This window comes from Zonotrichia albicollis, chromosome 7 (genome assembly GCF_047830755.1).
Source record: "Zonotrichia albicollis isolate bZonAlb1 chromosome 7, bZonAlb1.hap1, whole genome shotgun sequence".
Lineage (NCBI taxonomy): Eukaryota > Metazoa > Chordata > Aves > Passeriformes > Passerellidae > Zonotrichia > Zonotrichia albicollis.
The window spans coordinates 25,229,587-25,257,522 of record NC_133825.1 but is presented as its reverse complement, the minus strand read 5'-3'; the positions used below and the strand labels follow the sequence as shown (position 1 = coordinate 25,257,522).

The 27,936-nt window shown below is 39.4% G+C and overlaps 1 protein-coding gene and 1 long non-coding RNA gene across 2 annotated transcripts in view; both read left to right on the top strand.

The window, feature by feature from the left end:
• NRG3 (neuregulin 3) overlaps nucleotides 1–27,936 on the top strand; it is a 339,710-nt gene that overhangs the window by 271,547 nt on the left and 40,227 nt on the right. The window contains exon 4 of the mRNA XM_074544710.1: nucleotides 850–876. Within this exon, the coding sequence (XP_074400811.1) occupies nucleotides 850–876 (27 nt within the window). The remainder of the gene's footprint in view (nucleotides 1–849; nucleotides 877–27,936) is intronic.
• Nucleotides 6,995–27,546, top strand: LOC141729681 (uncharacterized). Its single transcript, XR_012581088.1, has 3 exons — nucleotides 6,995–8,150; nucleotides 8,275–8,325; nucleotides 8,410–27,546. It is a non-coding gene; the product is annotated as an uncharacterized LOC141729681 (long non-coding RNA).

Here is a 27,936-nt window from a genome sequence, read left to right as displayed (position 1 = left end):
CAGTGCCTTCCTCTGGGTGGATTGAAAGGGTGCAAAAGGTGAAGAATTCCCAGCATTTTCAACAGAAACCCAAATATTCCATAATCTCATCACAGGTACCAGAGTTGTCAATAAAATGAAGTGTTTAAACTAACTCTTGGTTTATGTTGGAAAATCTTTTAGCTTTGCTATGTAGTTTTTAGAGGACTCTAATTCATTATGTAAAAAAAGAACCCTGAAATGTTTAGAAATGCATGTGATAACTCAATGTTCTAAAAATGTTAAGGTTTTTGCTTCACTTTGTGATGTCTTGAAATTATTGCATGCTGTCTATTGATGGCCAGGTTGGGAAGGTGGCTTCCCTTTGCTGCTGTTGGATTTTGTTGTGCAGCAGAGAGCAGGCAGGAGTCACGTTGGGTGCAAGTGTGGCTGCTGTGCTGAGGTGAGAGCTGCCAAACTCAGTGAAAGCCTTCCATTCATCTCTTCAGGTTTTGGTCCCTGACAGAGAAAAGGAAAGGAAAATCCTTGTCTAACTAAGGACAGTGGTGAGCAGGTTGAGAGAGGAGTTCCAGGAAGATGGGGAAATGAAATCTTTTTAGGTAGCTGCCTTGAACATAAAGTCAAATATAAGGGCATTCATTTCCTATCCCAAATGCACATCTCTTCATGTGACAGCTGAGTGCCCTAAACTCCACCTTAGGATTGCCTTTGAGGGTCAGAGCTGTGCCTTTGTTTTGACCTGTACCCACACAGTGGGCCCTGACCCCACATGTTCTGCAGCACTGCCATATCAAGATCAATTTATATTTTACTGTTTCTAACATTTCTGTTTCTTTTCTCTTTTTCTTTTACATGCTTTCATGAGTATAGCAGACCATTTAGGAATTGAATTCATGGGTAAGTTTTACCTTCTCTTCCTTTCAATTGCTGAGATTTATCTTGTTTCCTTAGTCCAAAGAACATGGAAGTTAATGGGAAGGCTCCCGTGACCTCCACCACTGGGTTTTGGACTGAGTTCTTTTATACTTGCCAATTGCATTTGAAATTATATGAAGGTTTAATTTTTTCTCTTTTCCACTGCTATGGATCTTAAAACCTACATAATGATGTTTTACTATTCCATTGGTATTTAATGAAACATAACATAAAGGTTATGTGACCATATAATCTTGAGGAATAGTATTTTATATGTGATTTTAGGGTAGAGTTACTAACTTTTTCATGTAGGTGAAAGTAAATTTTAAATCAGATTTTTTTTTTTGTTAGGAATTTGTTGGTAATTGCAATATTAATAAGGTATAATAAGAAACATCTTATTAAATATAATTCAAATCAGAGAAATGCTTTTAAGAAAAGAGTTAAAAATCCATCATTCTGTGAAAAAAGTTAAATTGGTTAGAAAAAAAGCTAAAAATGGAGTGAATAATTTCTCCTTACAATTTTGGAAAGGAAGATAACATTCTGTTGGCTCAGCTGCAGCTCTGTGATGTGTTCATAGCCTGATGGAATGACAGGCTTAACAGATCACCTCTCAGCTGGTGATCTTCAGGCTTCAGGAAGCTGAGATCCATCTTTAACAGAGTTAGTGGTCCTTTGTGTAAGAACAGCTTGCATAAACCATTAAATATGAATGAAAACACTGTAATAAAAAGCATGCAATTTCCTACTGAAGTCACAAAACAGTTACTTTTAATATGCTCTTTCCCCATGCTAAGTTTTACTTGACTTTTTTAGATTTTATAATTAAGAGCCTTATAACCTATCAGTTTTAAGTTCCAGCATGGGGATTTTGTTGACCACTTAAGTATAAATTGCCAAGAACCCCGTAAGGTGATGAATATTAACTGCATGGCAGGCTACAGGAGCAAAGGTGCCAGCAGGTTTTGGGATTTTGTCCTCCTGCTTTTGGGTTTGTGCCAATCCTTGGGCACTGTTCTCTCTGGGGAGCTGGTTCATGAGGCCCAGAAGTTTTGTGTTTCACTTCACCTTGTGTGAGGCTTGTGAAGGGCCAGTGGAATCAATGCAAGTGTCTTCAGAGACTTATTGGACAGGCACAGCTGGGGAATGGTTACTTGAAAGGCTCTGCAGATATCCTGCTTGTCCTGCTTAGCTTCAATTGTGAGCGGCAGTCTTGAGGCACACAAGTTGAAGGACAAGCATTTATGTAAAAGAGGATAAGGAGTATAGAGACATGGGATGCTTTGAGTGAACCTTTCTGTAAGAAGCAGGAAAGTGCAACCCAAGAGGCAAAGCTGAATTATTTTATTTTGAGACTTTCAGTTTCCTCTCTTTTTTTTTAAGACATTTCTTTAAGGCATGAACTAAAGCCAATCCCTGAAATCCTGGCTCAGAATAGTCCTCTCAGTTTTTTTAATTTAATATTGGAGCAGATCCTGATGGCATAAAAACTAATGAAATCTTGTATCTCAAGCCTGAAAATATTATGACAGCAGCCTAAAATGATGCTTGAAGTTGTTTTCTCTGGGCTAGAAAAATGCAAGTTCTGGAATCATATGCAGAAGTGAAATGCTTGTGCTTCTTAAATCCTCTTCTGGTCTTCATGAAGATTTACTTAGGAAATGAAAGCATACATGGAATCATTGCTGTATCTGTAGCAAATCCACAGCCTGTGCAGAAAGTTCAGATGACAATGTGCTCATCAAATTAGGGACACTTCTGTAAAGCCTCTACTTCTGGACTGTAGAAAATAATGACAATTAATGCAAAGGGTGTTGTCTAGCTAGAAAAAAAATCAATGTAGAGACAGTGCTGAACTTGTTTTGTTTGTATGTAATCCAGAGAACACTCTTGTTTTCATAGCACTTGTGGGCTCAGTTGCCTTAGAAATTCCATTTTCATCATCATCCTACAGAAATTTTGTTTGAAAACCATGTAAACCATTTAAGTTGGATTGCCAGGGCCAGCTGAATTCCTTCCATGGTAGCTAAAGCTGAAACCTCATGGCAGTGGGAACATCTGTCTGTAGAGGTGTCCGGGGGGACAGATGAAATGTGCACTGAAACTACACCCCTACTTTAGTGTACTTTGCCAAGGAAGGTATATAAGTGTGGGGTTTTGTGGTTTTTTTTTTTTTTTTTTTTTTTCTTCCTAGACTCTCAAGGATCAGTGGAGTGTATATACATAGTCAGTCCTTTTACTGTCCTGTTAGGAAGCTGTAGTCCATGAATTAATTTATGTATCCTGTTGTGAACCAATTGGTGCTGTTTTCCCCTACAAGTTCCATGGCAGCCCATCCCAGTGCTCAATAGAGGCAGTGCCTGTTGCTTTTCCATTGATTTGGTTAAAATCTCTTTCCTGAGGACCCTTCTCTCACAAACAGTGCTTTGGGAACAAGAATTATGCATTCATAATTTTGTGTTAACCTTTCTCATGGTCTCACACCCCCTTTCCTGTCTGGGTCTTGTCAGGTTTGTGTTCCATACAATATTCCATATTGTGCATTCCAAAACTTGAATACCTGTTACTTTTGTATTGCTGCTGATATTGATCTGCACTGGCTGTTTCTTTGTATGGATAACAGAGACAAAGAAAGGCATATTGATGTGGCAAATCTGTTTTAAAATGTTGCAAATGTAGCAATTAATGTATGGTTCTGATGTATTCATGTGCAGCACCACCTGAATTAAATTAAAGCCAAGTATGTGGTCAAGGGACATTATGGCCTTAAAATTGTGGATTGAAATATTGTCATCAGTGGTCCAGCTTTATGAAACTTCTGGTGATAAAGAAATGGTTTATACTTTCTAGTACATCAAATCCAAAAAAAAGTCTGGTGTTTGATTGTCACTTGATTCAATATCCATCTCTGCTGCAATCTCCTGGACAGGCTTTGGGCAAGGTCGTTTAATCTGTCTGTGCTTCAGATTCTCAGTTGCAGTAAGTTTTTTCAGGCTTTCTGAATTTAGATTCCTCAGCTCTCAGGGGGCTATCTTTCAGTCCCACAGAAACTATTTCTTCCTTGTGAGGGGGTGCAGACTTGGCTGTGTCCTCTCCCCATCTCACACAGGAGCAGAGCGGTGTGAGGAGAGCACCCAGCAGCTCACCTGCTCTGCTCTGGTGCCCTGTGTCTCACCTGTGAGGATACATGCAATTTTATGCACATTCCAACACAAAAGTTAGGAAAAGTTGTCACCATGGTCTTACAAACTGGAAACATGAGCAGCATTAACAATTCTGTGTCAATGGGAAGCAGGCTGGTGGTTGGTAATGTGTAAGTGAGCAAGAGATTGTTAAAAAAAATAATAATCAAAAGAAGCAGCTGTTATACTTTTATACAATGAAAAAACTGAGTGATGTATCATTAGCATTAGAGAGCATGGGGTTACAAGTATCTACAGCTTATAATAATTTTGTTTACCCAAGTGGTTAACTGCACTTCAGGGCTGAATGGTTTACCTTTCTGGTGAAAATGTTGTTGATGAGGGAAAATATCTCTGACACGGTCACTTTGGAGCAAGAGGTAGCAGCTGAAAGCTGCTGTGGAACACTGGCCTGCTGCATGTTCTCCCAGCTGCAGAGTGAAATTGTTACCTGAGAGTCACCTGTGGATGTTGTGAGCTGCAAGCCAGTGCCTGAGACAAGGAGTTGCCTTTTCAACTCATTTCTTACACTGAGGATAAGTGCAGTTAAGGTGTGCTAAGGCATGAAACACAAAGGTGAGTATTAGAATAACCTGCTACAACACAGGAACAAACATGACTGTTTCTGCAAGTTGCCTACACCAACTCTGATGATCCAGAATGCTGATCTTTTATGCTGTAACAGTAATTTATGGTGGATACAGGTAGAAATAAAATGCTCCAATAAAGTGCAATAGCCACTGCAATTTTTGATGGAAATACAGACATAACATGAAGTAGTCTTCATCCTTGGGTTCCTTACCAGTTAACCCAGTATCAGTGGTGTAAACAATTCTGGTGTGATAATCTCAATCTCCCCATGCATTACAGAAAATATAGCAGTTGTTATATACAGTCACTACTTTTAATTTGTTTATTCTTAAGTCTTAAACAGAAAGTTAATTTTTTTTTCCTTAGAACTACTCATCTTTTCTGGAAAAATCAGGAGCTTCACTGAAGTCAATGCAGTAACTGAATTCAATGGAGTATGAATGGTATATAATATCTTGTAAGTGCTGAATCATTAAATAGCATTTAATTGAGCAGAGTAATAAAGTAACTCAAGAATGGGTTCCTATTAAACTTTATATATCTCCTTGCCATGACTACAATGTGAAATGTATTCTGTTTTCTGTAGTCTGAGCAGCTGTTAACAGTGGAGAAGGTGGTGCATGCTGTATTTTCACTGTGCCTATTCTTGCTGCCTCCTCATTGTGCTAAGGTGATGTCAGACTCTGGGAATACCTGCTCCAGATAACCAGATTGACTCAGTGACCTTGTGTCACACACTGTGACTGATGCATTCTGATTTTTACAAACTGCAAAAGTTGGTTTTGCTGATGGGTATGATAACCAATAGTGCAACAACTTAGTATTTTTCCAGTATGCCAGAAATAAAAAGGCAGAGTTCATTAGTCCTTGCACAGCTCAAAAACTGGAAACCTGGATTCTTTCCTCTGAAACTCAATGTTTTGCAGTAGCAACCAGAAAATTATAATAAATAACCAGTGTGTGCATGGATGGTCCTTACCTTTGTTACCATTTAGAAGCTCTTATCTGTTATAAAACGCTGTAATGCTCCAGTCCTTGCTGGAAGAGAGGATGAATGAACATTCCTTGAATTTCATGACCAAAAGTGTGTGTGTTCTAAAGGATATATGTTTAAAAAATAAATTAATTTCAGTTTGCCCTGTATTCCTTTTAATAGTATAAAGCGGGTAGATCTTTTGCTGATAATATGGCCTACTGACTGTTTTATGCACAACATCTTATTAGAGATTCTGTTCACAATCATCCCCCAGAACTATGAGACCATATCTTTCTAATAATTATATTTGTTAATAATTGATTAATAATTGTTATTAATCAATAAGTATTTAAATTATTTAATCTGTACTCTGTTGGTAAATTTCTGAAGACTTAAGGAGGACTACTCTGGTAGCCATTGATACTTGCAGTGTTTTCTACCATCATTATCACTGCTCCTTGAATCCCTTTGTTCTTCGTCCTGCCTCGAATTTTCATTACCTCCTTCTGGCTTTTATCTTTTCAAACTCACTAAAGGCTTTGCTCTTGGGACCTCATCTTTCAGTTTGCCGTATGAAATACCTGTCCTTTTTAAGTATGCTGCAAAATAACAATAGCATCCTGAGGCATTAAATGGATTTAGACCCTCAGCATTTTCCGTGGGATTCACTTAGCTGGGAAGAAGAGTCATTTATCATCTCTAGGGGAAAGAGATGTGAGCAGCAGAGGAGAAAGTTCTACAGGAACAGCTGATGCCTGAGTGCTGTGAGAGCAGTGGATGGAGCAGAGGCTCCTCAGGGGCTGCAGGAAGCTCTGCCAGTGGTTGTATCTGTTTAGGAGAACATATCTCCTAAATTAAAGTCACCATGCATCTGGCGCATAAGTTGCAGGCTGCCTCACATCTTGGCTCAGTTTAGGGCATATGGCTCTAGTTTAGTTGAGAGGGAAAGATTTTTACCTAAATGTTTTGTAACCTATCTACCATCTTGGTTTGGTGCTGCCATCTTTACTTTTCTTGGTATGTCATTTTTCCAATTTATCTGCACTTTCTGTATTGGCAGTGAACTGGGTTGGATTAACTTGCATCATTTTTAAAAGGTTTACTGTGTGGTTAACTTGTGTGTGTCATTAATTGCTTATTGTGTTGCTCTGTCAAAATAGTAATTCTGTGAACTGTGTGTATAAAATAATTTTTATATATATAACTTACTCTGGTAACCTTCCCCAGTATTTGGTTTCTGCTGCTCTCTCTAACTGAATGCCTGATCATTTGTGGTAAAACTTACAGAAATTTTAAAAATACAAACTGATAACAAGGTGCACTGACAAGTTGGGAAAGCCAACTGGGTTTCTCTGTTTTCCTGGGGTCTGGGTTGGGAGGAGAAAGTTGCATTAGGTGAGGTCTGTACCAGCCTGTAAAAGGGGTTGTGCATCGTCCCTAATGATACTTGAGGACTGTTACTCTGTCACTCCCAAGGTGAATGTGGACTGAGTTCCACTCTGTGCTGATTGGGGGGCACTAATAAGGTCCAAGTGTTTCCTGTGGGTTTAAAAAGAAAAGAATTTGTGAAGCCTGAAAAATGGAAGTTGTGTACAAGCCTCCAGGTAAGTTTCCATGTACCTCCAAGTGCCAGGTACAAGCCTCTTCTTCATCATGCCAGCTTCAAAATCCTTGGCACCTCAGGGAGAAGGGGCTTCCAGCTGGATTTCAGCTGAGGATACAGCATCTCACATGCTCACAGAGGGGCTTTGCTGTGTCCTGTCTCTACTTACACATACTATGTGTACATTCTGGTTGGGATTGGGCATGTGCCCTGGGTTCCTGCACTGCTGGTGTGCCTCAGAGTGAAACACTTTTTATCATGAAATACAGGTAATTAGATGGCTTCAACACTGAGCAGACAGCTGTGTATTTAAATGTGACCTTATACCCAGTCAGTCTCATAACCTGCATTTTGAATATGGTATTTAGGTAAATGCTGTGCTGAGCCTGAGGAATTGTTAAAAGTGACACCACGGTATGCTAATGCAATTAGATGACTTGCAGTGCTGAGGTTTGGCCTTAGTTTGGGCTCAGGTGCACTTTAACCAGATGCAAAAATATGTAGACAGTAACTTGTACACTGCTGAAACAAGGCTGGCAGGGCAAAGGTGAGGTCCTCCTGTCAAAGGTGGTGCTACAGACAGCTGCCACAAGATCTGCCAGTGGCACTTTATGTTTGCAGTAGAGGGAGGACTGGGAGGAGGCTTCAAAGCAGTGAGTACCATCTGGACATGTCTGTGAGAACTGTTGGTTGGGATGGGGGGGATTTGTTGTTAGTACAAGGTTGCTCACTGTGTGTTGAGGTTATCTTGGCACAGGAGGAGAGGCTGCAAACCCCTGATCTGGACCATGTTTGTGCAGCCACAGTGAATCAGGGCTGCTTTGCCCTTTGGCTGCTTGGAGGTGCTGCCTAGATGTCAAGTCTCACTCCGTAAATGATGCAAGGATTTGGGAAGCAGAACGTAAGTACCTCCATAGATGTTCCATGGCGCTGGTGCTCTTGTAATGTGTACTACACTTGTATAGAAAAATCAGTGCTTTTGACAGTGAACTAAATCTCTTTCTGTCCTTCTGTGTCCTGCCTAGAATGAGTAGAGATGGTGTCCTGCCAGTAATTGCTGGAAGCAGAGGAGAAGGGTAAGCAGTGTGGGAAAATTGGCACTGTGCTGTGCAGAGCACTAAGTTATTGTTTCATGAGCTGCCTTTTCTCTTCTTTTGCAGGAGCTGTAGGATATTGGCACGTGGAGAAGCACAGAGATATTCCTACTCTGGCTGACAGTTTCTAATAAAGATATTTTTATCGTAATTGAAAATTGTCTCATGATCATTTCCTGTTCCAATCTGCATTGGTTTTTCCTCGTTTCAAGTGTGATTCTGCTGAAAAACACTCTGTCCAGTGGCCCAGGGTATCTGCTGGTGTTGCTTCAGACTTAACAGCCAACAATTATCTGGGACGCGAGCGTGGGCAGCACAAAAGGAAGAGGGAAAAACAAATCCTGTGTATGAGAGTGCAGGTGGTGTTCGTGTATGCTCAGTTCTTAACAACAGTGGAAATGATCTCAGAGTTGCTTGTAAACTGTTACATTGAGATGACAAATGGACTTTTTTGTTTACCACTGGTGGCTTTTCTTCTTTGGGTGGTTAAATAAATCACCATGAGGTATTTTCATTTACTGTGGGTCCAGATCCTTTTGGAACATGTTCATGTAATTTACTCACTGCATTTATATCTATTGTATGAGTCTTCCTGTAATTATCATATGAATTAATATGATCTTTTTACTTTTGTGCCGAGTTAATTATGTACTACTCCATGCCTACTTTACCAAGTAAACTCTATTGTAATATAGTTTTACTCTATGGTTATTTTTTATGTCTCTTGATAATTTTTCATTTCACATTCAAATAGAAAATAAAAAATAGAAATACAAAAATAACCTGGTAATGGAGAAGCACAAAATGGGACAGTATATTAGTTCTCAGCAGAATTAACTAAAACAATTTAAGTCTTCACTGTTCAATGGTGAAATACAAAGTAACAGAAAAGAGCCGGATAATGTTAATTAGAGCAAGCAGTTTACAGAGGAGATGAAAGTCAGAGACAAAGAAGTTTTTGCCATTGAGCGCATTACTACTTCTATTAGTAGCTTCCCAGAGCTTGCTGTTAATTACCAGGTGTCTAAGTTGTTTCCTCATTGAAATCATGACCGTGGTCACCCAAAGCTCAAGGTTTTGAGTAATGCAAGGAGCATGGAGTGAGGGCAGCTCATGCATGGCCATAGGGCAGGGCTGAGCTGCCTGCCCAAGCCTGGCCTCCCTTCTGCTCTTCCAGCCCTTCCCAGTCTCTGTGCCATGGAATAAAGTTCTTCAGTGCTGTGAAGACTTGAGTATCTCAGTGCAAGCCAAGAGTGTTCAGAATTGATGCCTACAAAGGCTTTGTGTGTTTTTAGAGTGATAGGTGACTGTATATTTTGAGAATTGTAGTTGGACTTAATAAGAGTTACTTCTGTGTTGCTCTTGGATTCTGACTAAAACACGTGGAAGTCAGTGGATATTTTGGTAACATGTATGTTATTTCTAATATGATGTACAGAACCTGAAATCAGGATCCTGTGTGTGACTGGACTGACATCTGAAGTGAGCCTGTCCTTTTCCTGATTGGCTCCAAATTGCCTAAATCTAAAAAACTAGATAAATCTCAACAGTAGTTACAAAATTGAGTATGCACAAGTAATTTGGTGCAATTGTGCAAAACTAGTAGTATCTTTGTTCCTCTCTTGAACTTCCATTCTCCTTCTCCCAACCTTTTATCCTTTTAACTTTTGTACCTTCCTGATTGTTTTATTCTTTTATTTTTAATGTACTTCTGGGGACTTTCTTTTTGTGGTAGTTTTATAAATGTACTGATCAATGAACTTGCTCTGTTTAAGTGTGTTGCTGTTTACAGCAGTGAATACAAATCAGTAGTATCACAAACTGCTCTATTTAGCTTTAATGGAGAGTACAGCATGCACACACTGAAGCTTTACTCATTTGTTATCATAATGCCCTCTCCTGTACCCAGAAGTAATGCAGCATTTGAAAAATGGAAATCACAATGTACACTAACTTTACCAGCTCATAAAATATGAATGCTCAGAAAATGAATACAGCAGTGTTAAATACAGTTAATCAGCTTTAGAAAAACAAAAATACGTATTTATCAGTATAATATGTACATGCATGGGATATTAATGAAAAATACCAGACACATCATTTTCTGTGTTTATTCTACACTGTGCTCATTACTCCCATTCAAATAATTTAAATTTGCTTTCAAGATAAGGATGAGTTGCTGCTGATGAGAAAAGTCTGGATGTCTTCTGTGCCCTATTTTTCTTTGAGGCTGTGAAGTAGAGTCTGTGCACTGCATATAAAGCCAGCTGGGCTGGAGATTTTGGACATTACAGGGGCTGACAGAGTAGACCTTTACAGTTGTTCAGCTGCAAACAGTTGCACTCAGTGCATTGTTTTGGGAAGTGTGTCACAAAAATAGAAGATTTTATTAAACTCAAGTTAACAGCCTGCTTCAGTGGGAATATGAGACTGTGACTTCTACCTGAAGGCTTTTTATGCATTTGTACTTTAGGTAATGTGTTTAAGTCAAAACTAAGATAATGGCCTCAATTAAGTGTTTGTTTAATGAATTATGAGAAAATGACAAAGAGAAGTGAATATTTTATTTGTCAGTTTTTTCTTGTGAATCTATCTAGCATGTTTTAAAAATGTCTCTTGCCTGATGGAGTCTCTTTTCAAGGTAAGGTGGTACCAGAGCATCTCATTCTCTCAATTAGTAGTGAATCCTGTCTTGAAATAAGGTGGCTGACCATTGGTGGGAGAAGGTGAGTGAATTCTATAGAAATCCTATAGAACAAATCAAGTCACTTTAAATTTATTCCATAAAGTTACTTAAAGAGAAAGTCACTTAAAGAACTGGAGAGAAAAAGTAGATGTAATTGTCTCAAATTATGCTGTTTCTTTGAAGTTAAATAGGTATTCATGTGGTTTTTTTTCAAAAAATTACTGCTTTTAAGCACGTATTCTAGTGAAGTTTTTTTCCAAAAAAACTATGAAGAATTTAAACCTCAGGGAAAATATGGAAATTCTGTTATTTATTTTTTGCTGAATGCAAGTGGTGATTTGTGAGCACTACACTGGATGGTCAAAGGTTCTTACTTGATGTGGATCGAGAACAGCTGAAAGACAATTCAAATGTATGCCTTAGCACTGATGCTGCTTTATCCAACTTTTATGTCAGGAGTTGTTTCCTCAAAGGGTGAGTAATGTAATGACATTTCCTTGTTTTTTTCAAGTGATCTGTAGTTTTTTCTATACCTTTTAAGTTGTGTTAGTATCCATGTGTCAGCTGTTTTGATGGTTTCATTGCTTCAACACCTTTGTGGATTGGGTTTAGCATCTGTGGGCCATGAATCAGTTTGGTAAACATCCCCTTCAGTCTGCTCAGCCGTGCTCAGTGAAAGTCAAACGGTCCTTGTGCAAAGAAAATTCAGGATCACCTAAAAGTCTGCAGGTATAACTCTTACTGTGGCAAATGCCCTGTGAATTCAGAATTGAAATGTGCTAGACACCTTACTGGATGTCCAGCCTGTGTTCCTGGTTCTGGTGGTGCCAGTTTAGCAAAAATGGGACACAGTCTGTTCCCATTTCAAACTGTGATGAAAGTGGCGGGGAAACCGTTCACTCTTTAAGATCCAAATTCTCTGCCTCCCCAATCCCCCACATATGCTCCATTTCCCTAAATCTTTCTTCAATTTAAATTTATAGAATTTTTTCTCTTAATAGAGCATGCTAATAAAAATTCATACAACTCGCAGTATATGATTCACTTGTTAGGGAATTACCTTCCCATGGTAACCCCTATGATGTAACATTACTTTTCTCCCATTCTATGCTCCTCATTTTATGGTGCCAAGGTGTGTACCATCATTCATTTAATTTACACTTTTGTCATCCTTATTGCTTGCTCAATCACTTTGATACCTTCACCTTAGCCTTCCTTTTTTTGCTCTCAGTATTATAAGAAATGTGGATGCTCGTTTTGGTAGCAGAGCTGTGCTGATGGACCTGCCCGCAAAGTCTTCTGCTCTTCAAAGGAGTCTGTCTCTCCCTGTCACAACTCGTGTCATTGTTCTTAAGAGCAGCTTTTTAGCTCTATACTTCCTCTGAGTGTTTTCCTTTCCTGTTCCATCATTTGTCACAGCTCTGCAGCCATCTCTCGCTCCCTGCTTATTTTGGTATCACCATTACTTCTGCTGTCAATGTTATCTTTTTTCTCTTAAAAAAGTCTCTAATGTTAAATTTTCTGAATTATTCATAAGGCCATATATGAACACCTGCATCTATTATTCAGAACTCCTTATTTCTTTTATGCTAGAGCCTAGAACCTCTTTTATAATTCAGTAATAAATGAGAGCCTTTGGTTTATTCAGAGGTTTTTTTTGCCAACCTCATGTTTATCTCCCAACTGTCTTTTAGTTAATTGTGCAGAGCCCTGCAGTGCAAGGAGCAACAGACTTGTTGGAATAATTTAGAGTATCCCTTCCCTCTTTGCCATCTCTGTCTTCGTGCACTGGCCTCCCTGTGCAATATGTTTGAAGTGGTTTTTGGTCTAGAATAGATTATTTACTAGCATACAAATCTTTTTTCTCTACTTTTCTCCAGACTTTAATCCGTGAGTATTACTTAATAGTTATTGCCTTTTTACCTTTAAGGATGTGCTAATTCAATTTTTTAAAGTTTTATTTTGCTTTATGGCACTTATGCTCCCACGTGTATTTTTTTATTTATGTTCCCTGTTTTCTGTAACTTTTGTGCCTGTGATTACATTTTTACTTAAAAAATATTTGTAAAGTGGATGTCCCAGAACCCCTGCATGATTCAGGGTGGAAGCTCAGGTCTTTAATCTGAGGCTTGAAGCAGGGTCAACTCAGGTGCCATCAGGCTGCTCAGGACTTTATCCAGATTAATCTTAAAAACTTAGGACTGCACAGCTTCCCGAGGCAACTTGTTCCAATGCTTGACTGTTCTAGTGGTAAAAGATTTTCCTTGTATCTAAATAAAATGGCTCCATTTGTTATTTTTCTAGAAATACTCTGGAATAATGTATTTTCTGCTTGATATTGTGTGATTCAGACAAATAATTGCTTATTGATACTCAGTTCTCTGCTTATTTACAATGCTGTGCTCTGGGTAGGTAAAAAAGAATTTAGTCTTAGTTTTGATTGTCCTGTTTTTCTTGTCCTGTCGGAAATATACTAGTCCTTATTTATTTATGTCATTTTACTGCTAGAAAAAGTATGTGATATAACTCTAAACTTTCCTCTGCAGCTTTCTAATTATCCATAGCTACAGTACAATATTTTTTCAGCTTTACGTAAACACAATTTCTAAAAGGAATGAGCTGTAGTCCATTGTTTTGGCTTAGATCATCACAACTGAAATGCCAGGAAGTTATTCTATTCTAGACACCTTTGCTTATTTACCCTGTGTTTATGATATCGAGAATTTCTCACCTACTACCTGGTTTCACGTTAGATTCTGTATTTAGGCAAAAATGTAAAGGAACAACTGGAAGTATTGAGATTTCTAATGGCCACAGAGATGTGCTAAGCAATTCAACAATCTTGTTTGATACAGCTCCCATAATGCAGCCTCCTCTTCAAGAGCCTTAGTAAAGGAGTTAGAGACATGAGAGAATGCCACCAAAATAAGGCTGGCTTTAAATAAACAACTTAAACACTTTGTTCCATAAGTGCTTTTATTAACATGTACTTTTGCAACAACCTGAAAGAGGAGCATGAACATGAAATGTGGATTAACAGTCAGGATTAACTCCCACTCTCAGTTTTGAAAATCTGTGAAAAAGGGGATTTTGATTGCTCTTACGCTGTTTTCCTTTCTAACATTGCCTATACTTAAATTGCTTTAGCTGCATTATATATTCCAAATACATGAACTCTGAAACTTTTAATAAGATTAAAATAATTAAAATGTCTCTTTAGATACCATTTTTACTTTCCTCTCTTTAGGAAAGTTATTATTAATTATCATTGCAATAAGTAAGATGGGAAATGCAAATATTGATACTTCTTTCCATCATCTAACTTGAATGCAAAATGACATCATAATTTTCATTAACTTTATCTTTCATTTTCTTCAGCAAATGATTATGCATTAAGTTCTTTTATTCACTAAGAAACCTGAATGCAACTGTGTGAGATTTTTTTTATTGAAACAGAAAAAAAATAACTGCAGAAGATCTTTCCATTTTGGAAACCAAAGGTAACCTTTTGTGCCTTTAACAACAACATTGTTTGTTAGGTTCAGTGCTTCTGGGTTTTTTTTTTTATTTTTTTCCTGCAATTTGCTAGAAATATTTGGTAAAACGCCTCTGCTACCTTTGATCATATCTGACCCATTTGGTTGGGAACATCCCAGAGGGATCTGTCAGAGGCCAGAGCTGCCCTGCAGAGCCGCGACTCCACCTGATTTCATGGAAAGGTGAGCGGGTGCTGGAGCACAGGTGGGAACAGAAACAGAGTTGCAGGAGGGCATGAATTCACTGAAAGAGCGATGGCAAGAAGCAGACAATCTTGACCATAACTTTGCTTTCTTAACTGGGAAGAGATCTCTGTCTTTTTGAAGAATGTGATTCTGCTGTGCTCCTGGATATTAACGTGAGATTTCTCTCGTGCAGTGCGATAAAAATGTGAACTGATTTGAAACTGTTTGTATAGTTAGTGAACAAAAGTAATTTCAGTTGACATAATAATTTTCATTTAAAAGTTGACAGAATTGTATCTGAAATGAATATAAGTGATTAAAAAATAGATGAAAACCATATTTTTGTATCCCAGGTGCTGCAATAGATGCTAACTTACAGCTCTAATAATAATTCCCAAGAAATAATGTTATTGTGATTTCTTCATGTAATCTGGCATTCACATATTTTTATCATTGCATCTGTCAAAGATGTTTTACACTGTGGGGGATTGAAAGATAAATGCCAACAAATGCCCCCATATCTTATGAAAAATTGTTAAGTGGCTAAATGTATAAATGCATTACTGTATGAGATAAAATAAATCTTAATTCGTGACAGAAAATGTCAGAGGAATTAGTTCTAAAATTCAAAGTTTCCTGAACAAAATTACAACTGAAGAGTTGTAAATGGAAGATGACTGATCTCCCAAATTCCTTTTGTCTGTATGAATACCTAAACCAGCTATCCAGTGTAGTTTCCTCCTTTATTTCTGTAATCTTTTCTAGTTTTCTATTTTCACTAAAACATGGACACTCACATTTAACTAAAGTAACTTTTTTTTCCATTTGTGTTATGCACAAACACACAACTCCTAATTCATTCCAGTCTAACTTACTGATCTAATCATGTGTTGTGTAATGATCGATCCTGTTTTGTCCAGGCACATTTCTAGCAATGTATGAAATGAATGTTACTTTCCTTAAGAATGCTGTTAATGTGAACTGTCATGTTATGGGTGCTCTGCTTCTTGGGGTGTCATTTTTTTTTTAAATAGAAAGCAGAAAGAAACCACTTCAGGTTGTCTACCACTAGGAAGTATTACAAGAGGAAAATGCTTTCTTACCATTTAAGTTTAATCATTCTTGGTTAATAAGTTTGTTACAACTATAAAAATTCAAAGTGCCACACAGGTAAGGAGTTATGCAGTTCATTGGTTTAATGTCACTGAGTTAGAAGACCTGAGCTCCTGAGATGGAGCAGCCAAGCAGTCCATTGCTGGAGAAAGCCAAGTCTGTGTGTGAGAGCTGCTCTGGCAGCAGTGCCCATATTCCACACCTGCCAGAAGAGGCACAAGGGCTGTGCTCAGGAGCTGGGCTGAGCTGCTCACACACTTGCCACGCACATCTGTGTCTGTTCTGCCTAGTCTGTCTCATGTAGGGGTAAACAAACAACTGAAGCTGTGTCCAAAACCACAGGGGCACCTTTGTAAAATAATCAAATACCATTTGTGTTTAGCTCTTAGTGTTTCACTTGGTGTTTTCAAGAACATTTGTTATGAGCACAATGAAGAAATAATGTTCTGTTGTCCAAAATACAGTGTATTAAGTGTCTGAGCCCTTCTCTTTGCTGCTGTGCCTTTCTGCACCTACTGCTAAATTGCAGCTTTTTAGGGAGGAGACAAGTGGTGTCTGAAAAACACTCCTGTCTGCTGGATTGCTTCCCAGTGCTGTTTGCTCAGCATGGAGCGCCACGGATCAGGGCTGTAAAATGCTGTCAGCCCTCCTGTTGACCTGTGTTTTCATGGCAGATCGTTTAAGACAGAAGCTGAGGCAGGCAGGAAAGGTAAAATTAAAAAAGGGGAAAGTCCAGTGCCTCTTCAAGAAAATAAACCCCTTCAGTTGTTGGTTAGGAGGCAGCGTAATCAGCTGGAAAAGGCAGCAGTGCTCCTGTGGAACACTGATTCTGTTGCTGTAGAGGAAAGGGGATTGTTTCCTGTTGTTATCCTAAAAGCCAAGTCTGGGAATGATGGTTCTCATGGCAAAAGTGAAGCCAGGAGTTTTGCTGAGGAGACAAATCAGTAAGTGCTGCAGCTGAGTCAGAAAATAAGTATTGGTCTGGGGAGAAACATCAATAAAATGTGTGTTATGGGTCAGGGGAGGAGTGAAGGTTGTTCCAGTGTGGTGAGATCTATGATGCCATGAGCTACTGCTGCAAGCTGCTGCTTTTGCAGACGTGAGGAATGTTTTTTCTGGCTGTTCTGTGTGTGATATGGGATGTCTGAGTCAGAGTTCATGTTTTTTTACACTGCCTAGTAAATGTACCATGGCAAAGTGTCACGTTGGGATTTAATTAATTTTGCTTCTTATGCAATCAAGTGTTCCTTGTCTGTATTTTTATTGACATTTCTACTTTTGAAAATGAACTAATCTTTTTTCCTTATTTAATTTCTGTGACATACCTTTTTTTAATTTAGTTTGGTTAATCTAGTTTGCCCTGGTAAAACTCCTATATATACCCTCATGTACTACTGATTTAACACAATCTAAGTGTATCCTCATTTTGGGGTGCTGAAAGTTTACTAGAACGATGTATGGATTTTTAATAGATACAGTTATTGTGCCATATAATTCACAGCTATAAGAGCAGCCCAGTTTTAAGGGGCAGTGTAAAATTAATCACTCCTCTCCATGTCTTCCACAGAAAATAGCTGATGTTTTGTATGTTTTGGTGCATGTCACACATTGCCTGCTTCAACAACAGCAGATGATGAGGCACTGACCCCAAGCCCTTACCAAAGTAAAATTTTCAAGCTTAAGTTGAAGCAGAGTTGCTTTACATACAGAAAAAATATAGCATCTAAAAAATATAGCACTGTAGAAGAAGTTATCTCACAGAAGATACTAGGAAACCATTCATCTGCTTATCCATCACAGGCGACTTGCAGGGTGAAGGCAAGGCTGTGGCACTTAGAGCCATTTACTTGCGGCAGGAAGGAATAAAGCAGCATCCAAAAGAGTAACTGCAGAGGAGAAATGTGCATTTACTGTCTTGATTAAGTGAATAAATCCTGCTTATAAGTGCCATGTACAGAGATGTGCATCTCCACAGAAAGCACAGTGCGGATTTAATGGGAAGTTTTTGCTGTTGACTTTGAGGGAAGGTTTGGAAAATACTCCCTTCAACAGAGCTATGCTCACTTACTCCCTTTGAGGACCTGTCCCTATTATTTTAATTAAAAATAAGCAGACAAAATCTGATCATACAGAGCCTTCTCCATACCAAACTCTAAGTTAAAGTGAATTTTTTGTGCCCAGTGTAAAACTGAATTTAGCAACCATGTCATGTAACCAGACCTTCTGCAGCATGCTCTGAAAGGCTGTGTCATGGGAAAAGCAAAGGAAGCAATTGCAACATTCACTTTTCCTTTTTATTGCCAGAACCATGCCAGAAATGTTGTTAGGGAGCAACATTTAATTAAACTGTTATCACCTTAACTTTGGGGTATTTCATAATCTCACCCTTGGCATTGTCTTTTTATTAGCAAAAGGCTTAAGTGACTATGAAATATAATGAAAGGCCGTGGGGAGGGCTCACACACCACAAAGCTGCTAATCCATTGGAGACTTTGGTGGGAAGTGAGCATTTTTCAACAGCAATGCAGAGCTTTGAAGGTTATCAGGACCTTTTATCTGCTAGTCAGCTTTCTGTGAACTTGAAACTATCTGTGTGAAGTATATCCCAGCAAATACCCACTGAGCTTGAGGTGGAAAGACTAATGTATTGCTGCTTTTCCTCAAATGTTTTAGATCCTTTCAGCTGTTTATTTGCTTTATGTAGCATGTGGGAGCCTGAGTGAGAGTCCAGGACATTGAGCACAATGCGTGTTCAATGCTCCTGGGAGTTTATTGTGCAAAGTGTTAGGTGGTGTTCAGATATTGTGAGTTCAACACTGCAAATATAGAGATAGATATCTGTCTTAACCTCAAAGTAAAATAAAAGATCCAGACTGATCCAGTAATAGCAGGAGTGCAGTATTTTCCTCTCAGGTTTGTTGTTTTTGAGTAAGAATCTGATCTACTAGGAACAAGCACAGTGCCTGCAGTTCACTTCCATATTTTATTTCCTATCATTTATTCTTTTTATTCAGCATGGAAGTTTTAGCCATAACTGGTAACAAGGTGTCTGAGAAAATACTGAGTGACTTTGACATTTTTACTCAGTCTCTTTTGTTAAGCCTCGCAAAGAGTAAAGAGAGCAGTTTACTTTGTGAAGGAAGAAATAAACCCCAGGAGCACCTGAGAAGATATAATTATTTGAAAGAAAGTTAATAGGTAATTTTTTTATAAGTCTTTTGGCTGATTTTGGAGTTTCTGCTGCTGAACAGAGCTCCTTTGGTTTGAATCTTGTCGTTCCTAACCACACACTCGCAGTGATCACTCTGGGAGCTGCCATCTCAGTGTTTAGTTAAACTTGCCCATGTCAGGCACTTTAATACAGCTTTAAGTGACAGCAGTATTGGGCTGTCCCCAGCCTCATTTACTGCTGAATAATCATGTCATGCAAAGTCCATTACTGCCATTCTGCATCCGTGCTGCTGGGCTTGCCCATCACTAGCAGCTAACAAAGAAGCACAACATAAATTAGCCACTTAATTTAATCCAAAATGCAGCTGGAGCATTCATTAGGCTCCTTGAAAAATCTCATCTTAACTGTCAAAGCTAAATACTTCCACCAGTTGTTGCTTGTTTGCTTGTTTGGTTTTTTCTTAACAGTGAAAAGTTCTGGAGCTTTAACTGAAGTTTTACATCTTAATTTCTTGGGGAGGAGTGGTAGGCTTGTTTGCTTTACAATTTTTTTCTGAAGATGTAATGTCCAGTGTGGTACAATAATTTACATAAATATCAGTTCTGTCTTTTTAACTAAAAAGACTGTTCTGTCTTTTTATCACCGTGCCTTCCACAGAGCTTGAAATATTGTGATCTTTATCAACTGCATTATTGTAGGGGGATAGAATGTAAGTAAATAAAGGTAGTATAGAAAGTAATCTTACCCTCTAAAGAGTTGCAGCTGGGTTAATTATTAAAGAGTAGGAGCAGGCCTGATTTTAGCAGGTCACACCTGTAGCCAATAAAAGGAGTGTTATAAAAGAGTGGGTTGGTGGGAACTGGAGTTAGTTGGCTGCTGTGGGGATGAGGATGAGTCAGTGCCTGGAGGTGATGCCTACAAGAAACATCAAGGAGGTACAGACCTGTAATATGGAACCTTTGCAATGTAATGATAATAAAACTCTTTAGAATGACATCACATTATTGGTAGGATTAGTATAGATAGCACTTGCCAAGGCTTACTAAAAAGTTCCATAAACTAGAGAGTGCACATCTCTCACTGGTTACTTGGTTTGAGCCATTTCCCCACATCAGAGGTACTAAAATCTGCCATTCAGTGAGAGAACAGAGAACAGTTAACCCTGGCTGTGATCTGGACACTCAGTGTGTCCAGGTTGCTCCTGCCATTAGCAGTAGGGGAGTAAAATTACAGAAAACATAATTACCTTTTTTTCCTCTGTGTGTGTGTTTTCTATTTATAATCTCAAATCCTCGCTTCCTCTGTTGCATTCTCTTACACCCAGTTAGCTGTTAGAAAAAAAAAAAACAAAACAAAATCAGTGATTTGTGTTTAAAATGCCATAACTAGGCTAATCAGATGCCACTGCCCATGCTACCAGAATGATGTCTTGATTGAAGCTCACTGGATAATGTTATAACTGAAGTCCTCAGTATGAAGCAGTGCTCCCTAAGTAGTGACTGAATTTTGTGTGTTCATCAGCCAAGTTCCTCCTAACTCTGTTCAGGTGGAGTAGCAGCAGGATGATGGCAATGATCCTGTGGCATTTATCTCCATTGAGGAATTAATCATGTGCCATTAATAAATTCACCTGCATGGGGAGTAAAACCAAGTCTTGGGCTTGGCAGCTACAAAATCTGTTACAGGGCCAGACTTTGAGACAGAGTGAATTTTACTTCTGTTGGTACAACTGAAGTCAATTCACTGCTTTCTTCAGTCAAATATTTTGACACAATCTGAGTTAATCAACCTGCTCTTCAGAAATATTGAAAAGGTCATACAAATTAATATTCAATTTGGAAAAGGAATTTGCATTCCAAAAAATAAAAAAAAGAAAAAGGAAGAAGATGCATCTCTTACCTGACTGCAGTAACTGGTAAGTTAAAAATAATTAGGATATAAGACAGGAAGTATCTCTAAATATATGTAAAGAGCAATTTTCAGTAAAATACATGAACTTAGGTCTTAGCCTCTTTCCAGTTAATATAGAAGTAGGGATTGGGAGCTCACTTGGGTTTTTTTCAATTAACAGAGAGAAAAGCTTGCTTCATCAACTGAACTTGCTCTAATTATTGGTCATGGAATATTGCCAGAGGAGATTTAGCTCACAGGAACAGGAGCACTTGAGAAAGACTGACAGTGAGGTGTGTGTGTCTGCATAAAAACCTGATGATGCCTTCTGCAAAAATCCTGGAGTTTAGCCCCTATTGGGTAGCTCCAGACAGTCTTTGAGACAAGGCAATGTTTGTCTATGTTGTGTGCATGTTATGCAGCATCTCTTCTTTGATAGCAACACTGAAGTTTACTGAAGTGGCAAACATGCCAGCAGAAGTCTTGTTGCATTTCTGCATTGTAAGAAGTGGCCAGCATGTATGAGGAAAGCTCATTTGAGAAATCAAATCTTCTCAATTTCTTCAAATTCCTCCTTCTTATCTTTAATCATTTCATCCTTCACTCTAGCTAATTCCCTAAAGTAGAGGAATGCTTATATGGGTCTCTTAATTGGTATCTAAAAATGTTTATTCTTAGGCTTTGGAAGTGTAATTAAAAAAAAAAATAAAGGCAGCAAACCCAAATGTCTCTAGACAGATATTTAAACTTTGAGACTTTCTTTATCTCAGATGTTTCTGCTCCATTATTCATGGCAGAGGGCTTTATATCACTTGTATCTAGCCAGCCACAAACTTGTTCTGTCAATTTCAACCCATTTAATATGAAAGATTTATTAACAAGATCTGAATTTTCTTTAACCATTGTGGGAGCTTTGGGGAAAAATCCTAGCATGTGTATGCAATTGCAGCACGTAGGCCACACGAGCTTGAACAAGATAGTTGAGGTAGGAGTAGGATTCAGAAGGATTTACACAGACTTCAAAACACCCTGGTGGGAGGATGATTTCACTGTTCTATTTCCTTTCCCAGGCACTCTGGAAGAGTTACCTGGTACTGAGCCCAACACCAAGCTAGAAAGTGTAAAAGGGTAAGGTTTGATCCTGGGTCAATTTTGATCTTGCATCTGGTGAGTGTTTCGCCTATCTTTGTGCTATTGGGTGTTAGTTGTAAAGTTTTGGAAATTGTTTTTCAGAGATTTTTTAGAAGCATTTCCAGAGTTCCTTTTCTTCTCGGTTGTGGCCATTCTCTGCCTGGTAGGAAAAGGATGGCAGCCTTCACTGCAGTTTGTTTAGTTTTTATCTACTGAATAAAACTTGAAGACTCTTTTGAAAAATCCTTGTATTTTTCTCAACTATTTAAAGCTTTTTTTTTTTTCTGTGAGAAGGACATAAGTGAGAAGAATCAGCCAGTAACTCCTCTCTATGCTGCTCGCAGAACTTTTGGAGTAAATTGTTCTCAGTTTCATAAAATTATTCTACTAAAAATAATTGGGATTCCTTTCAACAGTTTGGCCTTGGCTACCATAAATAGGTCCTGGATATTTTTTTAAGCATTCATACTGGTCTTTATTAAAAAATGTGATAAATCTTATGATAAGCTACAAATGTACTGCAAGAGTTACCCCTAAATTATTTCCTAAAGCATTACCTTATGGTTTTAAATCCACTGAAGCAAAAATACACACTTTAACACAGTCACTTACTGAAGGTCAACATCCCATAAATGCCCTCAATGACTGGATGAATTTGGTGAAATCCACAGCATTTGATGGAGATGTCAGTCATGGTTGTCTCTGTAAATTCAACTAGTACAGGTCAGAAATCATTGCAGGACATAGTTTGGATCATAAAGTTGTGCCAATTTAGGCTGATTTCTGGAGTATGATGCTGTTTTTGTCAGAAGGTTAAAAACAAAAAAGTTTAGGGGAGGAATGACTTAGTACCTAATTCCATTGTGAGACAGATATCAATAAAACATGGAGCAGGAAACAGGTGAGCATAAAAACACCATGTATTCAGAGAGCATCCTGGACAGCATTTCTAATTCAGATTTCTATTCCAAAATGTCTGGTTAGAGGATTCAAAAGCCTCTGCCTGGGAAACATCTCCTTCAGGCAAATAGTGCAGTTGCATTTGTGAAAATTCTCTTAGTGAGCTGAAATCTCTTGTTTCCCAGTAGGCATGATCCATGAAGGCTTTGCCTGTAGGAACACATAAGTGGGAGTTGATTCTCTTGTCTGTATCTTATAAGATCAAATTCTGCATTATTGGAACATTTGGTGTTGCTTGTGCCAGTCAAGAATACCTGGGAATTGATTTTTGGTTCAATAAGAGCCATTTGAGACAAAATATAAGAGGACACCTCACACCTGAATGATAGTTCTTGTGTTTCTACTCTGATACGACTCTTTAATTTTCTTGCCTATTGCAAAGTAGACCGGAATCAGTCCCACTATTTCTAGCAATTCTTGATTTACTTTGTGCAAGACCTCTCACAGGTGGACTTCACAGATTAATCCATAAAAAAAAATACTTCTTAAATGTTTACAATTCAAACATGAGTGTAAACAAGGTGGAAATACCCAGTAAGATTTAATAAAAGCTGCAAGTGAGAAGAATTGGGAGTTGAGGAATGTTAGTCCAGAAGGTTCTTGAATATGGTTCCCATGCTATTAACATGGTATAAACACATATTTATACGTATTTCTGATACATATCACATACATAAACAAAACTGGTGTAGAGGAAAATAGATCTGAGCTGAATGTCTCATTCATTGCTAGCAACTGAATAATCTGTAAATCCTTTACCCTTTACTTAGGAACATTTTATTAAGTTCATTTATCTTAGTTCACAGCTACCAGTTTTGCATATCACCTCTGCATTCTCTGACAATATTGTTAAAAGTGAAATTGATAGTAGCAATATGAAGGCAACTCAAAGAATCATGTTGTTTTCTGATTGTTTCTTAGAGTTGATGTAAGATGTATACCCCTAAGATGATGAGTAGAAAGGGGTCATCTGAAGAAATCTCCTCTCTAGTCCTGCTCAGAGAGGCAAAACAGATAAGAGCTGTCAGAGAAGATTTATGAAGAGCAACATGGAATTGCAATAGGTTTTCTTTGGCTTTTGGAACACCTGACAACAAAGGAAAATGTCAAAGACAGTTAGGATGTGCAGAGATTTTACCTAAATGCTTTCTTGATAATTTTGCAAACTGGATTTTTCCTGAATTGATGACTATCTAAAGCTGCTGGAAAATATGAAAGTAACTAATTTAAAAATTAGTAACTTCAGATGTAGGGGAGAGAGCAATGCCTTGGAGCCAGAGGCATCAGGCTGCTCAGCAGGGAGGGCTTTTTGTGTGCAGTTTCAGTTGCAACCATAAAGACATCTCCGTGACATGAACTCTCACACTGGATCCACGGCCCTGGGAGTGGAAGCAGCACGTTCTGAGTCTGTTCTTTGGTGTTCTTCCCCGCTTTGCTGTCAGGGCAGTGCAGCAGCTGCTGCCTCGCTGCCTGCCCGCCCTCGGTCTCTCAGTGCTACCCCAGCTCCTCAAAACATGTCTCACCCAGGCAGGAGAGAAAACTGGGTCACAGGCAGGCCCAAGTAGGCCAAGTTACTGCTATTCAGCTGCTTTTGTTTGAGTTGCTCTCCTCAGCCTCTTCAAGTCTGCTTACTCTTTTCATTAAGCTGTACTCAGAGCTGTGTTGTTTCAGCAGTGTTTGTTCAAGGCTCAGGACCTCTAGCTATGAGCTGTCCATCATGACTGCCACAGACAGTAATGTGAATATTTTTAAAAGATGTGAAGCTGAGGGATGCAGAAAGGGCTGTTGTGTAAAGCATGAGTCAGAAAACACTTGGCCATTACTGCTTGGCAGAGTGAGCTTTGTGCTAAAATGTTGTGATGAACCAGAGGTAGTGCTTGCTTCTGGCACGGTGTTTCCATTTGCAGTTTTTTAGATAAAAATAATGACAGAAATTTTACACAGCACATCAGAAGCTGCCCTGTGCTGTTGGAATCACTATGGTGTATGACAGCTTCTGGCTTGTAAGGCCCACCCAGGCAGTCTGTGGAGAAATGTTTATTGCTGGTGCCACCAGACAGGCTTTTGTTGAAAAGGTTTGACATCGGTGTCATCTGTCCTTCAGCTTGCCATAGCATGACTGTGTAAAGCTGCTCCCTTTCATGCAGTCAGGAAATAATTCAGGAGCTCCACAGTCAACTGGTTGAGTGCCAAAACCCTCCAGTTGATTGTCCTGCTTTGCTCTGCTCTGTGTGATTTGTGCAGTTTTGGGCACCACTGTATGAAAGAGACATAAAACTGTTGGAGAGTGTCCAGGGAGGCCATGAGGATGGGCAAGGGCCTTGGTCAGTTCAGCCTGGAGAGGAGGAGGCTGAGGGGAGACCTCAGTGCAGTCACAGCTTCCTCCTGAGGGGCAGAGGAGGGGCAGGCACTGATCTCTGCTCTGTGTGACACTGACAGGAGCCAAGGGAACAGCCTGGAGATGTGCCAGGGCAGGTTTATGTTAGATATTGGGAAAATGTTCTTCACCCAGAGGGGATTGGGCAGTGGAACAGCTCCCCCGGGCAGGGGTCACAACTTCAAGGCTGGCTGAGTTCAAGAAGCGTTTGGACAATGCTCTCAGGCACTTGGTGTGACTCTTGGTGCTGTTCTGTGCAGGGCCAGGATTGGACTCGATGATCCTTGTGGGTCCTTTGCAGCTCAGGATGTTCTGTGGTTCCAGGAATGGACATGGCATGGGCTCACTGGGCAGCTTGGCCCACCACCCAGCTGTCCTCATGGAGGTTCTTCCTCAAACACAGTGGGACACTTGTCTCAATTATTGTCTTGTTTTTTTGTTGTGCCCTGCACTGCTGGCTCCATCTTCTCAAGAACCTCCTCAGGGTCAGAGATATTTTGGTATTTATTTTATTTTTTAAGTTACTTTTAGCTTTAAAGTCATCATGTGTGTCATTCTGAAAATTCTTTTCCTATTGCTGTGTTTATTTTCTTACTATTCTGTAGATAATAAGAAATTTTGTTACACTGTATGGTTTTGTATAACCACGCATCCTTTAGAAGGGGCAAGTTTATGGATTTGTTCAGACAATTACTGTGCTTCACTCTTGAAAAAAAAATCAGCACATGCAAGGGATTTTGCAATTTAAAATGCTATTAGTAAAATGTGTGTATTTTTAGTAAAGGAGAGAGTGGCCAAAGTTTGTTGTCCTGAAGGATAGTACAAGATTTACATAGTTTGTACATATACCTGCTTGCCTTTAAACATGTGTTTGTATCCCTCTGAGCTGCAATTTGCATGTGTTTAAAATCCACCTAAATATATTATTACAGAGAGATTGGACTATATATTGGGGTTTGTATATATCAGTTGGGAGGCCAGGAAGAGGAGGAGTACAGGAATGAGTAATTCTTGTGCTCTCAAGCGCTGTAAGAACTTTGTTCTACCTGGAAACACAATTAGGGTGTGTTGTTGATGTCATGCAATATGTCAGGTGCTAAGGATTGAACTGCCCTCCTTCAGGGCTCTGAGGCACAGGGCTGTGGAGAGGCTCACAGACAGCAAACACCCAGACAAGCTGGCATTTGAGCAGCTCAGCTCTGGCACCTCCTGCCAGCCTGCAGCCAGTGCCAAGCTCATGGAGCAGATCCCTGCACGTGGGTGAGAGCTGGGAGCGCCCTGCTAGACATTCTGGGGGCTGGGGCTCCACTGTGCACCTGCACTGCTCACTGTGTTATAGAACTGGTGTTATCCCTCACGCTGGCAAAGACTGCAGGGTTAAAGCAACAGTGGAGCTGCTTGCAGTCACCATATTCACTTTTCCCTCTGATCGTTTGTCCAGCCTAGACCTGAGTGCTGTAGTCATTGTGGTGAGCAAATGGGCACTTTCTGTGCTGGGGACCTGAGTGGAGGGGAGGTTTTGGGACAAGGGGAGGGACAGAGCACAGCAAGCCAGGTCTCTGTCTCACAGTTCCACTGGCTCATGGAGTAGGCAGGGAAAATCAGCAGAACAAGAGATGTGCACAAAGGCATCCGGCCCTTCAGTCCTGCACAGAGCTGGGAGCTGTGGGTGGAGGTGGCTGCGAGGAGAGCATGGGCTGGCACTGCTCTCTGTGTGAAGGACACTCTGTCAGTCTCTCTCCTTTTGTCACAGCCGTCCCTCAGTGCTGGCTTGTGGGAAGGCGAGGCTTGGAACAATAAGGCGGCAGTGCCTAAATACACAGTCCTGTGCCTGCAGAGTCTCATTTAGAAGCTGTAGTGCTTGAGTGGGAACACAGTGTCCCCTGTCACATCTTTGTGCATCTGACTAAGCCCTTGTCCTTGCCCTCTGAGTGCTCACCCTCCAGAGCCCTCCAGGCAGAACATCACTTTTCTGTTTAAGTGTATGAAAAGCAAAATACGTTTCAAGTTATTAACAACGATTTTCTGTGGTTTTCCTGTCACTGCTCTCGCCACATTTCTGTAAAAAAAAAAAAAAATAGATCCATAAACACACCCTGGTTAAAAGAGTAGCAGTCAAAAGAAATGGCACTTAATTATGATATTGCTTGACTTGCTGCAAGCCTCTGACAATGTAGCCATCAACAGTAACTGTCAAATACAATTTGGCAACTCTGAGGTTAGCTTGAGATTTGAGTAGAATGTTCAATACCAGCAACTGAGCAAGATAATGGGAGAAATTCCAGTGGCAGGGCTTTGTTGATAGGAGCAATGCAAGCTCTGAGATCAAATAAAACATCAGCTGGGAAATTAGGATGTTGTTATATTGTGTGTTAGTGATGCTTAGGATCTTAGGAATAACAACCCTCATCAGCTAAGGAATTACTAAAGCAGAATAACAGAATGCCATTGCTTTATAAAGCCATAATAATTTTATGGAATAAACTTCTTCGTTTAAACTTTATGGAGTTACATATAAAATTATAATGTCACTTCTCCAGGG